The sequence below is a fragment of the Molossus molossus genome, unplaced genomic scaffold (assembly GCF_014108415.1).
Source record: "Molossus molossus isolate mMolMol1 unplaced genomic scaffold, mMolMol1.p scaffold_m16_p_12, whole genome shotgun sequence".
In the NCBI taxonomy this organism is placed as follows: Eukaryota; Metazoa; Chordata; class Mammalia; order Chiroptera; family Molossidae; genus Molossus; species Molossus molossus.
Window position 1 is genome coordinate 59,216,581 of NW_023425347.1, and position 13,703 is coordinate 59,230,283.

The 13,703-nt window shown below is 40.5% G+C and overlaps 1 protein-coding gene across 1 annotated transcript in view; it reads left to right on the forward strand.

The window, feature by feature from the left end:
* CUNH1orf87 (chromosome unknown C1orf87 homolog) overlaps positions 1 to 13,703 on the forward strand; it is a 69,705-nt gene that overhangs the window by 17,389 nt on the left and 38,613 nt on the right. The window contains exons 2-6 of the mRNA XM_036257434.1: positions 975 to 1,209; positions 9,195 to 9,203; positions 10,519 to 10,650; positions 11,200 to 11,463; positions 13,501 to 13,622. Of these exons, the coding sequence (XP_036113327.1) occupies positions 975 to 1,209; positions 9,195 to 9,203; positions 10,519 to 10,650; positions 11,200 to 11,463; positions 13,501 to 13,622 (762 nt within the window). The remainder of the gene's footprint in view (positions 1 to 974; positions 1,210 to 9,194; positions 9,204 to 10,518; positions 10,651 to 11,199; positions 11,464 to 13,500; positions 13,623 to 13,703) is intronic.

A 13,703-nucleotide genomic window follows, 5' to 3' on the forward strand; every position in this document is an offset into this window, starting at 1 on the left:
TTTACTTCTAGCATATGTCCTTCTAGATATACCGTGTGCACATACATACACACACACATTACATACATGCTTTGTACATAGTTGAGATTATATTTTTCACTTATTTGTATAACTGGGCATTTCTGTGTCATTAAAATTATTCCTAACTATTTTAATGGCTCTATACATTTTATCATATAAACACAGAATAAAATATTAAACATATTCACCTATTACTAAATATTTAGAGTTAATTTTCTTCTGCATTTTCATAATACACAATCTTAAAAATGTATTAGGTTAAAAAGTATGACTCTTTAATACATTTTGTCTAGTCACCTACTATATTAACTATATCTATTTATGTAGCCATTCTCATTGTGTTTTTTAATTTTCTATATTTAAAATTGTGCCTTGTACTTGTTTTGACTTATAAATCTTTAATAATTAAAGAAGGTGGAATACTTTTAAAATTTTGTTTGTTATTTGCATTTCTTTGAATCATTCCTATAGGGTTTCTGGTTTCCTTTTCTCTTTCCTCTGTCATATTAAACTTAAATGGAGGACTCATGAGAGAAAAGAAGCCCCAAGGTGAGATATGAGGAGGGACAGAGCAAGATCGGAGCTGGCGAACTGCCTGACTTTCTTCCTTTTCTAGTTACAAGCACTACAAATACCTTGTAGATGAGTGAGCAAGATAGTGTGATCATCTGCAGGGTTCGTTTGTGGCATTGCCATTATGGTAGGAGTTTGGAGCAGGTGGATAAATTATCTTTATGAGTGTGAGGAAGAGGGTCAGCGAAAATAAAGCCCAAGGGAATAATAGCACGGCCTCTCTATGGTAAATGATCCATAGACAAATAGCCAGCATCGACTTTTCATTCCACTTGCTGGGTTACCACTGTTCACACCAACAAACACCTTCTGTTTCTGTGCCAGCCTAGTGCATGCGAATCTGCCCTGTGAGTAACAGCAGGCAACACCTTTCTTCACAGCAACGAGAATGAGAACGTGAAGGCGGAAACTCAAAGGGTGTTCCAGAAATCTGCGACTGGTAATACAAGGCAGATGAGTAGAGACTCCCCAGCTCCTAGTAATCCCACTGATGATCAGACTGATCACGACCCAGATGATGGGCAAGAGAGCAAGCACCCAGAGAACAATCAGAAACCAGAGGACAACCAGAAGCTCCTACCAGGAGTACTCGGCAGCAGACTTCTGGATGGTCAAGTGAGTGACAAATGCCTGAACTTGTCTCGGCCATTGGATAGTCAGGAAAATTCAGTTAGAATAGAAACACAGATTCACACTAACACATGTGTACTAATGGCAATTAGTGTGTTTTGCATAAGATAGAATTAGAATGAATTTTTTCAATCTGAAAATGACTTTTGAGGTCACTGTGTATACAGCATCTTTGCTCACCACCAGTGGAGTTGGTCGACCTACTCTGTCTGTGGCTCATTAAACAATGGGCATACAGTGATAATTATCACTATACATGCAAATTTGGGGTAGGTTAGAGGGGTGGGGTTATCTGTCTTCTTTAACATTACAGGGAGAGATCTTTTACTTTCAAAATCCAGTGCAACCATATCTAGATATCAAAAAAATTATCAGCCCAAAACTATCTGGATAGAAATCTGTATCACTGAACTCTGTTAAGAGTCAGCCAAACAATCCACAACAAACTAACTTGATAATGATGAATCTAAATGATTAGTAATTGGTAATTAAGAAACGAGAATAGCAACAATTGAAAACTGGAATCAAATCAAGACAAAACTAACAATTCATTGATAACAAAGTGCCATGCCCCAAAACGGCTGAAATGGCAATTAAACAGGTTCGTAGGAGTTTTGCAGCCCTGCCAAGCTGCACACACAGCCAGATATTTTAGTAGACTTCTGACAGTCTGCAGTACACTCTAACTATTTTTAGTTTATAATTTTAATAGCCCCTATTAAATTACTCAGATGCAAACTAGTTTTTAGTTGTATGAGAAAATAAAAGCCTATGGATTTGTGACTTTGTGTTCATCAGAACTGAAAAAAAAATGTAATTCACGGTAGTTAACATCCACCAATGGACCTCAGGCCATACTCTGAAACGTCTACTTGAATGAGGAGGTCCAGAAATAAAAGTGTCTTGTCAAAAATGTCAGTGGCACAGCCTACACGTGAACTCTGGCTTCCTAGTCCCTAGTTAATGTGCTCTTTTGGCTTTCTTATAATAAGTCCTTGGATTTAGGACTTGGTTGGAGCAGAACATAATGCATCTGAAATAATCCATTAGAAACTTCTAAAGACCTCTGCGTTTTTACCTAATTTTGACTCTGGCATTAATATATTTGTTGTTGTTGCTGCTACCCAAGGATGACCTCGGTAAGGATATTATAGTTATAAAACACTTTTTTATTGCCCGATTGCTTCCAGGTAAATTTTAACTTGGAGTTGACCTGTGAGGATGCTTCTATCGCTATGGTATAGGTGATGAAACTGAGACTCAGAAAAGGTCAAGTGGCTCATAAATGTGCAGATGTTTACCCAGGTTTTCTTCTCTTCTTAAATTTTGTATTGATCTTCCTAATTATAAAATATTACATACTCATGTAGAAATTTTGGAAAGTAGGAAAATATAATTGAGAAGAAAATAAGACTCAACTGAAGAAAAACAGCGGTATATTTCTTTCTCTTCCTTCCTCCTTGCATAGATATGGAATGAGGATCATGGAGTATGTACTCTTTGTTATCATCCTGTTTGATTCACTTCATAGCAAGAATTCTGCTCCAGCTTCAGAAAATTCATCCTAAGCATCATCTTGAATGGCTCAATGAGTCATTCTCAAAACTAGCATTTAAACAGCATTTACTGTGCCAGGAGCTATTCTACGCTCTTTACGTATATTAACTAACTTATCTACTGTCAAGCACCCAGTGGGTAGAAACACATTACCTTCAGTTCATGGGTGAAGGAACTGAGCAACAGAGAGCTCAGGTGCCTTCCAGATGATGAGACTGAGAAGTGGCTGAGCCACAGTTGAAGCCCAGGTCCTAGGTCCTTAATCACCAAACTGTATTCATTGCTTTATACTAGGGATAGATCATGGCTCATTTAACTAATTCCTTATTATTGGCATTTAACTCATTTCTAGTTTTTTTCTTATAAATGGGAAGTTCCTTCCTGACACACCCCTCCCCCACTGAGCTGCCCATTCCTGAAACAGACTCTGCATCCACCATTATAATGGGCAGCGTGTTCATTGGGTAGCCTGTTCGGGGACCTCCATAATCTGGACTCTTTGCTAGTTCTTGCCAAAGGGAGATGAGGTGCCCCCCCCCACACACACACACACAAAAGAAAAACTCAACAAGGTTTCTCATGGGAGGCTCAGTGGGGCTAACACTCAGCCACCAAACACAGCAAGGCCTCGTGGGAGGTGTGGGCCTAATTGGTTCTGTCTGCCGAGTGTGTGGCGCTGGCCCGCCAGATGGCAGCCACAGTTGCCTGGTACAGAGACCCTCATTACCGCCTTGACAAGTGGTAGATGGAATCGTGCCTCAGTGAAAAAAACAAACCAATCCGAACCCCTTCTAGATCCTCATCGCTCACACCTAGATGAAAATAAGCTTTCCTGCGTGGTATGTAGCAGGCAATCTGGACGGGCTGAATCTGCTCCAAAAGAGAAGTTGCTGATAAAGACAGAGATAACGTGGGTGAGGATGGGCAAGTGTGAAACTCTTTTCTAAATTACAGATCCACTTTAGAGAGTATCATTAAAAGGAAGTCGGGAAAGCAGAAAATGTTAAGTGAATCCATCATTTCATGTATGTGAGAACAGGAAAATCTCTCAGAGATCAACGAGGACAAACCTTCATTTCACGAATGAAGAATGTGAGGCCTGGAGAGCGTCATGATTAGTTCAAGGTCTCACCAGTGAAGAGCCTGGCTCTTCTCACCACCAATCCTAGGATCTGTCTGTCTCCAAATTCTGCTCCTTGTGTGTCTGTGAAAATGTATATGTTTACATTATTTCTCAGAATCATCAGCTCTGCCTTCTCGCAGAAAATAAAAAAGAATGTGTGACTAGCAACAAACTCAGTAGCACGTTTCAAAAATAAAATTAGAGTGTGCTTTTTGTATCTGGCAGCAAGTAAATGAAAGTGTTAGTCTTTCATTTTAATAATTATCACAGCTGATTGGCGGTGTGCTTTTTTTTCAAACCCCTTGTGTGTGTTTTATCTTGCCTGTTCTGTACAATAGCCCTGTGAGGTAGGTAGAGGCACAGGGCAATATTCTCATTTAACAGATGAATAGAGGTCAATGTCAAGGACATGTCCACTTAGTTGTGCATTGGCGGCTCAGACTCCACATGTTCAGAGCAGAACCTTCTTGTTGTGGTCTTTCTCACAGAACGGTCTCCCAGCTCTCCCAGTTGCACCAGCAGGAAATCTGGGCATGCTTTCCTCCTCTCTCCCCCCAACTCTGATATCTAGCTAATCACTGAGCCCTTTAAATTCTACCTCCTTATGTCTCTCATAACCGTCCTCTTGCTTATGTTTCCTCTGCCATCATCCTAGTCGGACCACTGCTAAACCTCAGCAGGGAGACTTTAACTATCTTCAAATCGGCTTTCCTTTTCTGTGCTTCCCTCACTGTATTGGTCAGCTGTTATAATACTTCTGTGTAACAGATTACCCCAACACTCCGTGGTTTATAATTATAATAATTTATGCTCACGTCTGCAGATGTGAGCTAACACAGCATTTACTTATTTCCCTTGGACATCCTAGGCTTGGCTCTAGACCACAAAGTTGGTTCAGGTCTGTTCTGTTTCCTTAGTAGTATGAAGTAGTAGGCTCTTCAAGGCAAGTTCTTCTCATGGTAGTGGAAACATTTCAAGTGGAAAAACTCAACCACAAGTACATTTTAAGTCTTTGCTTGTGTCATATCCACTAATCTCCCATTGGCCAAAGCAAGCCACATGGCAAAGCATAACACTAATGGGGCAAGAATATAAATATAAAGTATAAATATAAATATATAAAACCTCTTTTAGGAGCCACTTCAAAACCACAGATGAAGTATAACCCCTACTTAAAACATTTAAAACCAGCTTAATTCTCACTTTTTTAGTATAAAATTCAAACTCCTTGACTTACCATTTTAACTCAACTTTGTCTACTCTCTACTTCTCTCCCATCCCTACCTTTCATTAAACCGAACTTTGGTTTCCCAAATAGAATTCTGTTTTCTTTTATCTCCTATATTTTCCTCATACTATTCCTTTTGTGTGAAATTCTCTTCCCTCTGTCTTTATTTAACCCTAATTACACTGGGATCTTGACTTAGATATCAGCTCTATCAAGAAGCATCACTGTCTGATCACCAAGACTGAGGTATGTGCCTGTCCTAATGTACTTCTAAATCAGTCTGTGCATAACCCTACAGTGATATCATCATACTATTAAAATAGTTGTTTACTTGTCCATCTTTTTTGATGAGTCTGTAAATCCCCTGAGAATAACATTTTGACTTGTTTATTGTTGTTTCCAAAACTCTCTGTCTATGTAGTAATCCAAAGCCAACACCTTCTTAATGGAGAAATGCTAGAGGCTTTCACATCAGAGTCTGGAAGAAGTGAATGAACGTAATATTTCCACTGGATCTTAATATTATTTTGGAGATATTAGCCAATGTACTTAAACAAGAGAAAGCAATTACAAGCATAATTAGAAGAGAAAAACTGTTTTCAGATAAGTTTATACACATAAAATCTCAAAATAGCTAATGAAGAAACTACTAAAACAGCAAGATAATTTGACAAAACAGAGTTATAACATCAATATACACACATCAATGGACTTCATATATATAAACAAAAACTGGCTAGAAGATAAAATGCAGGACACCATTTATAACAACAAATAAATGAATAACTAAATTGACTAAATAAATAAAACGCCAAGACATAAACTTAAGAAATGTCCAAACCTTTATGAGAAAAAAATATAAAACACTCTTGAAAGACACAAGAGTATATTTGAATAATGGAAAGGCATGCTGTGTTCTTGTAGAGGAAAAAGTTAACGTCATCAATCTCTATCAAAATCCAATAACTTTTTGGCAAAAATATAAGAATCCATCCTAAAATTCATATGGAACTTCAAGGATCACTGAAGATCCTAAACAATCCTGAAAAAGAAGAACAAAGTTGGAGAACTTATACTTTCTGATTTCAAAACTAACTATAAAGGTACAATCACCAAAACAGTATGGTACTGGCATAAAGACAGACATATAGACCAATGGGACAGAATAGGGAGTCCAAAATTCAATCCTCCATAAATGGCCAAATGATTTTTTTATGAGGGTACCAAGATGATTCAAAGACGAAAAGATGGTCATTTCAGCAAATAGTACTGGGAAAACTGAATGGCGACATGTGAAAGTATGCAGTTAGACCCTTACCTAACACCATGTACAAAAATTAACTCAAAATGGATCCATGACTTAAATATAAGATCTAAAACTATAAAACTCTCTGAAGAAAAAATAAGGCAAAATCTTTACATTGGGTCTGGCAATGATTTATTAGATGTGACTCCAAAAGCACAGGAACCAAAATACAAAATTGACAAATTGGATTTTATAAAACTTTTTTAAAATGTGTTTTCATTGATTTTTTTTTTTTTCAGAGATAGAAATATTGATGCAAGAGAGAAACATTGATCAGCTGCCTCCTGCATGCCCCCTACTGGGGATCGAGCCCACAATCCAGACATGTGCCCTGACCAGGAATCAAACCGGGACCTCTCAGTCCATGGGATGATGCACAATCCACTGGGCCACACCAGCCGGACTTTATAAAACTTTTTAAACATTGTGCATTAAAAGACATTATCACCAGAGGGGAAAAGCCCCCTACAGAATGGTAGGAAATCATATATCCAATAAGAGATTAATATCCAGAATATACAGAGAACTCCAAAAACTCAACACCAAGAAAACAAACAACTGTATTAAAATACGAGCAAAGGACTTGCATAGACATTTCTCCAAAGAAGATAAACAAATGGCTAATAAGCATGTGAAAAGATATTCAACATAATTAATCATTAGGAAAATGTTACTCAAAACTATAATGAGATAACCCCTTATGCCCATTAGAACAGAGTTATTATCAAAAAGAAGAAAACAAACTAAAAAACAGAAATAACAAATGTTAGCGAGGGTGTGAAGAAAATCTGTTGGCAGGAATGTAAAATGGTTATAGCCATTGTGGAAAACAGTTTGGTAGTTTCTCAAAATTAAAAATAGAACTACCATATGATACCACTATTCCACTTCTGGGTATAGAGTCAAAAGAATTGAAAGAAGGATTTCAAGGAGACATTTGTACAACTATGTTCATAGCAGCATTATTCACAGTAACTAGAATGAGGAAGCAACCCAAATGTCCATCCACAGATGAATGGAAAAACAAAATGCATATGTTTACAATGGAATAATATTCATTGTAAAAGCAATAGGACATTTGAAATATGCATTTGATGTCGTCTCTGCAAATTTTCATGACTTCTACACTATAACTATTTTTAAATAGTTTTATTTATAAGCAGTCTTTAAAAAAACATACACACACACACCACACAAACGTGTTTACACTTCCAACGCTTGCAAGTTCCAACACCCCAAGAAGAGTTACTGAATCTGTGTTACATTTTCATGCTTCATTTGTACCAGTTCTTTTAGGGAAACATCATAAAAGCAGCATTGCTCAGGAGTCATTTCAGGCTATAGTGTCATCCCCAGGCAGTATTTTGTGATTCAAAGCAAAGCAAATGAGAGAAACCTGTAGCATCAGAGATTTTATAGGTACTCCGGCAATTCCTGAAGTCAAAAACATGATTCCTGATGAGAATTTCCCATTTTATTTTCATTGACACTATGGGAACATGCTTTGCTTTTGAAAAATGACGGCCAGGATGATTTATATCAGTGAAGGGACAAATCTGAAACACTGCGTGCACTTGGCCTGAACTCATCAACATTCTGACATTGTGTTTCTCTGTTTGTTCTTCGAATTTGATGCTTTTTTGCTGGGAGTCAGCAAAACATAAGACAGTCTTGGCCCACACAGAGTTTACAGTCTAATGGAGGGGGACACAGTACACAAAATAACAAATAAATGTGTAATTTTAAAATTTACAGAATATTTAAAATACAACACATTCTTCATACCAGTCCTGAGGGAAAATATATATATTTCCCCTCTCATAGAAGAGGTCATAAAATTCAGTCGATGCTGTCCAGGCGAAAAGGTTTTGAGGGCAAGAATTACACCTGCCTTGTTCACCTGAATAAAGTGCTGAAAATAAAGGTAATAAATTTCGGTGTTTAAGTGAGAGGAAAGGGGGCTAAAGAACACCTTGACCCCGCTGGAATGGTGAAGTATTGATAAATATTTCTTTAGGATACTGAAATGTAGAAGTGCATTGAATTCTCAGACGGAAAAATCGATGTGGCTGAAAATCAAAACATTTTATATTACAAGTAATTTTCAAAGACACGTGCTCTTGGACCAGTACGTCGGAAATACCGATGCAACTATTTTACAGAACGACACTGCCCTGCGGACTGGATGTGGAACCTCCCTAAGGCAGTGGCGAAGGGCAGGGCTCGAGTCTTCTCTGCACGCTTTCCTGGGGAGCCAACCCTGGACCTTTGTGACTTGCCCTGCGCTCCGCAATCCCTCTCTCTGGGAAGCGCTTGTGCGCGCCTATGCAATTTCCAATGTTCCGTTTCCCTTTCCCTGTGCTCCTCCTCCTTCCCCTTCCTCCCCACTCAGCCTGTTCAGATCTACATCTAACTCCCCTTTCAAGCCTAGACTCAAGAGTCATCGCGTCCAGGCCTGGCCAGGCTAGGTGGCCCGAGGACTGCCCTGACGGGGCCCTCGCGCCGTGTGTTGCTGTCCCGGTTGCCCCCGAGCCTCTCATGACCGCAGCTCTGGGAGGGCAGGGGCCACACCTGTTCATGCCCCTCAGGGCCTCTCACAGTGCCTGGCCCAGACGAGGCACGCCATCAATATTTCCTAAGTGAAGGAATAAAGTTACTTCATTTCTGCAAACCTCAGCTTTCCAAGTATAAACGGGAGCTATGGTATCTACCTCATAGGGTTGTAGTAAGGATTAAATTGAATGACATACACAAAGCACCCCTCGGTGCCTGTACAGAGTGTGTGCCCAAGAAATGTTTTCCTTTCTGCCCGTTCTAGAACTCTCTGCCACTCCTGCTCACTCTGCCCACTCTAGAGAGCCTCTGGACTTCTCTTTGAACTGCTTCTTGACAATAATGCATCTGTAGGTTGCCATCCATGCTGATAGGTTATTCAGACACTCCGTTTTCAGTGAGTCCTTCTGATAACGTCTCCTTTCAGTTACCTGATATTAAAAATAGCCACGCACCTTGATTTGTACCTGCGATTTTATTTTAAGCAGGTATGGCAAGGTGAGAGACAACTGCCTTAGAAAGAAGAGTTTATTTTTTACCTTTTCCTCAAAGGGGGCATACCACACCACTCAGGGCCACACAGGGAAGCCACAGGTCCACCAGGAGGCAGGAGTGAGGGGACAGCACAGGCCACAGCCTTTACTGGCGTTTCCAAAGAAAGGTAAGGCCGGGTTAACAGATTAGGACTAGCTAACTAAAATAATCCCAGGGGACTTGGGTATAGGTCCCTAGTTGCCTAGTATCTGGACTTGGGTTGATTTCAGGCAGGGGAAGTACTACTGGCTTTGGGTGTGAGGTTAGATGAAGGAGGTGGGTGGGGACATGGACTCGGGCCAGGTAGGTCTGGTAGGAGCCCTGTGTCAGCAGACAGTTGTTTCCTGCCTCTGGGAATTGTTAGGCCTGGGGGGGCAGTCTCCTCCAGCCGCCCAGGCCCTCCAAGATGTAAACTATCATAAAATACAGAAAATAAAAAACATGATGAATACACCATACTCCACAGCAACAGGGAATGGGATTTTATCATTGACCCTTGTTCCATCATTTATTCTACTGTAACCTTTAATAACATCACTCTTGGGATGTAATAGTCTGGGCTTTTAATCTCTTCTAGTCCATTCCTGACAAAGCTCTCAATGGCCTTTGCTGACCTTCCTGAATCTGCTAATTAAAAGAGCCTAAGGCTACCTTTATCTGTAATAAGAACCCTAATTTGCCTATAAATACCTTATGTTCTACCTAATTTTTCTTTGTGCAGACATCCTTCTTACACAAATGAAACAGTATCTAATTGTTAGTGTATTTGTCAAACACTTGTTAGTCATATAAGGCTGAAATTGATGTTGAGGCAAACTTTCTTCTTTGGGGACTCAATGAGCCAATGACCACATGGGCTAAAGTCATTTGGAACTGGGAATATGTTTTAAGGAATCAGTTGGCTCACTTACATTCTCTCTTCTTTGCTCTTTCTCTTCCCCTCTCCCCTTCTGAGATTTTACTACCATTTCTTTGTTTCCTTAAAATCCCAAGCAGGCAAATGTTTACTGCAGCTCTGTACCGACTGGAGACCAGTCCCTGTCCTATATCCATGGCCTCCCCAGGAGAAAACGTCGAGACTGGCCCTTGGAGCAGATGGCAAGGGGAGGCTCTCACCAGCCTGAGGTGTGTATATTGAGAGTTGGTGAGTTGGTTTCTATTGTGGTTGAAGGAGTATTATTTGCTGACTGTATATTCGGATGTGGAACAGAGAAGAAGATGGAGGATGGACTGGTGGACACCAGACCCCACGTGTCTAATTGGCTTTTCAGGAAGCTTTTCTGGGGAGTTCACAAATGCCCCAGCTGAACCTCTCACCTTCCACCCTCCTCCTCCCAAATCCAGTGGGTTTCTAAGATATGCTAGTCCAAATCTTCATATAATCACAAAGTTATTTTGTAAAAGACAGATGATATACTTTAAGGAGCCTTCTAACAGAGTATGTACTCTGAAGTGATTTGCTTTTACTCTGAATGAGAAGGTCCTGAGGCACTGTAAATTAATCAATACAGGCAGGTGGAACACTAACCTCCAAGTATTACTAAGTCGTCCTGTTCTAGACTAGGCCTGAAAGTGGATGCTGGGACACCAGCCCTACTAGGCTTCTGCTTCCTGGCATGGGCCATTAGCCACTTTGTTTCAGAGTCCTGTTCATGGTTGTTGTTGTTGATTCAGGATATCGGCCAGAGGCCAAGTGGAATGACAAAGGAAGACACTTTTCTTCTTGCCCTGGTCAGAAGAGAACTCAAGTCCCACCCTTTGAGGTCTGGCCTATTAGACAAGCTGCAAAAAGAGCTGAAAATCCTGGATCCTGTCTCTTCTGGATTCCTTCTTCAGCCTCAGCTGAGCCGCCTGCTCCTGAAGCATGAAGTCCCTCTGCAGTTACCAACAGTCCAGATCCTCTGCCAGAGGTTTTGCAGGAGTGGCTCTCTCGAACTGGTATGGCCACCTCACAGTCTGGAGTGAGAATTCCTTTCATGTGTTTTACTTGAACCCATCAGAGTAAAAGAATTAAAAGGCTAGTTTCTTTCTTGAAAAACAACCTTTACTACTGACCTGTAAGATACAAAGCTTATTTATATTCATATGTGGAAATCTCTAGTCAGACGAGGCCAGAATAGAAAACAGATTTAGGTCTCTTAGTCCTGTTTAATTTCCTGTTTAATTTTCTTTAAAGGGCTTCCCGATCCCAACTTTCATTGTCTACTTCTAACACTATTGGGATAGTTATAGATTCAAGATCATGGGTGCACTTAAGTCAGTTTGCATACAGTCTGTAAACGCCCAGGTAAGAATGGAGAAAATGACTAAGACGTCCGGCAGTGGGAGGTGTCTTTGAAATATAATTCACCATCAATTTGCTGATTAGGAAACTGAGACCCAGAGGGGATAAGGAACTTGCTCAGGGCACCCAGAGAATTAATGGCAGACTAGGGCTAACATAAAGGTTTCCCAGTGTAAGGGCAGGGTTCCTTCTCTGCTTGCACTGCCCAACCTCACACTTGAAAGAGTATACAAAACAGGGTCCAGTGTCACCACATTCAGGGGACGAGAGATAAATGCCCTAACATAAGAAGAAGTAAGAGCAATGAGAACATCATTAGTGAGTATGTGTTGATAGAAAACCAGGCCAAAACCAACCTCATAGGGATAGTCTGGGGATTTAGTAATATAATAAATTACCTGGTATCACACTTAGCAATTTGTAGGTACACAAAGGAAAGATCTCTCTCCTGCCCATCCTTAACCTGCAAAAATGAAATTAGTGGTATACTTATGAGAAGTATTTAGCAATACAATGTCAACTTATTAGTACAACCTCCATGAATCTTTAGTTCAATCAAATTTACTGGTCTGAAACCTAGTTTATATCAAGGACCCTATCTAGGTCCTCCCCCCACCCCCAATGCCTCCACTGCCCTGGACCTGTCTGCCCACCACAGTCCCTAGGATGCCATCCAGCCCGGCACTGGAAATGGATAACATTCCTTCAGTCCTTCACCTATGTAAAAAAAAAAAAAAAAGGCTTTGAAAATTTTTCACTTAGCTAAGAAATTATGGCCTTATCCTCAAATAATCTGAACATATCTGCTGAATATATCATATAAGCATATGATTTATATAATACATATATAAAAGAGAGAGAAAGAGAGAGGCTGGAGGCTAGGTTACAAATAGTAACAAATAGTCCCCAAATCTCAGTTGCTTAAAACAACAAAAGCTTATTTTTCGTTCACGTTACATTTCTGTAATGAGTTATCCACAGGCTCTCCTCAGTACTGTCATGATCTTGCTCTAAAACCCAGGCTGATGCCCTGGCCAGTTTGGCTCAGCTGTTAGAGCGTCCACCTGCGGTCCAGAGAGACCCGGGTTCGGTTCCCACTAAGGGCATGTACCTCGGTTGCAGTTTGTCCCTGGCCCTGGTTGGTCGTGTGGGTGGCAGCCACTCGATGTGTCCCTTTCGCATCGATGTTTCTCTCTCTCTCTTCCTCTCTCTCCCTCCCACTCTATCTGTACAAAAAATGGAAAAATGTCCTCAGGTGAGGATAAAAAAAAAAAATGTTTAAAAATAAATAAATAAATAAATAAAACCCAGGCTGATGAAGCAGACATTCTGGAATATTCGGGGACATACGTACGGCAGAGGGAGAAAAGAGAGCTCTGGAAGGTCTCGTGTCAGTAGACTAATCCTCGAGCCAGAAGTAGCCCTGTCCCTTCTGCTTATAACTCATTGGCCAGAACTGGTCACGTGGCCCCACCCAATTGCAGGGCAACCAGGAAGTACAATTTCACCATCTGTGCAGGAGGGAGAAAAATAGGGATATTTGGTAAAAGAGCAGTAATTTTTATTATATTTTTAAAGCTGCTTTGAACACTTTTCATGGTAAAAGACTTCAAACACGTTTTATTTCAGCAGGTCTCTTTTCCGTACGTGTAAATTAAATGAGGATGTCCTGTCTTCTATTTAATTTTAAGGTGAACTATGAAAAGCTTCTCTGTTTTTTAAAAGTGGCAGCTTCAGATGATCCACAGCAAAGCAGAAGAGCTGTGGACAGCAGCCCGGAGGAAGCTCAGGGTGGGAACCATCACAGCGAAAGGTACTGTCTCCCTTTCTGTGGGCGTGTTATTCCCAGGCTGGAGCTGGCGGGGCTCCTGGGGGCCACTCCCTCCGAAAGCTC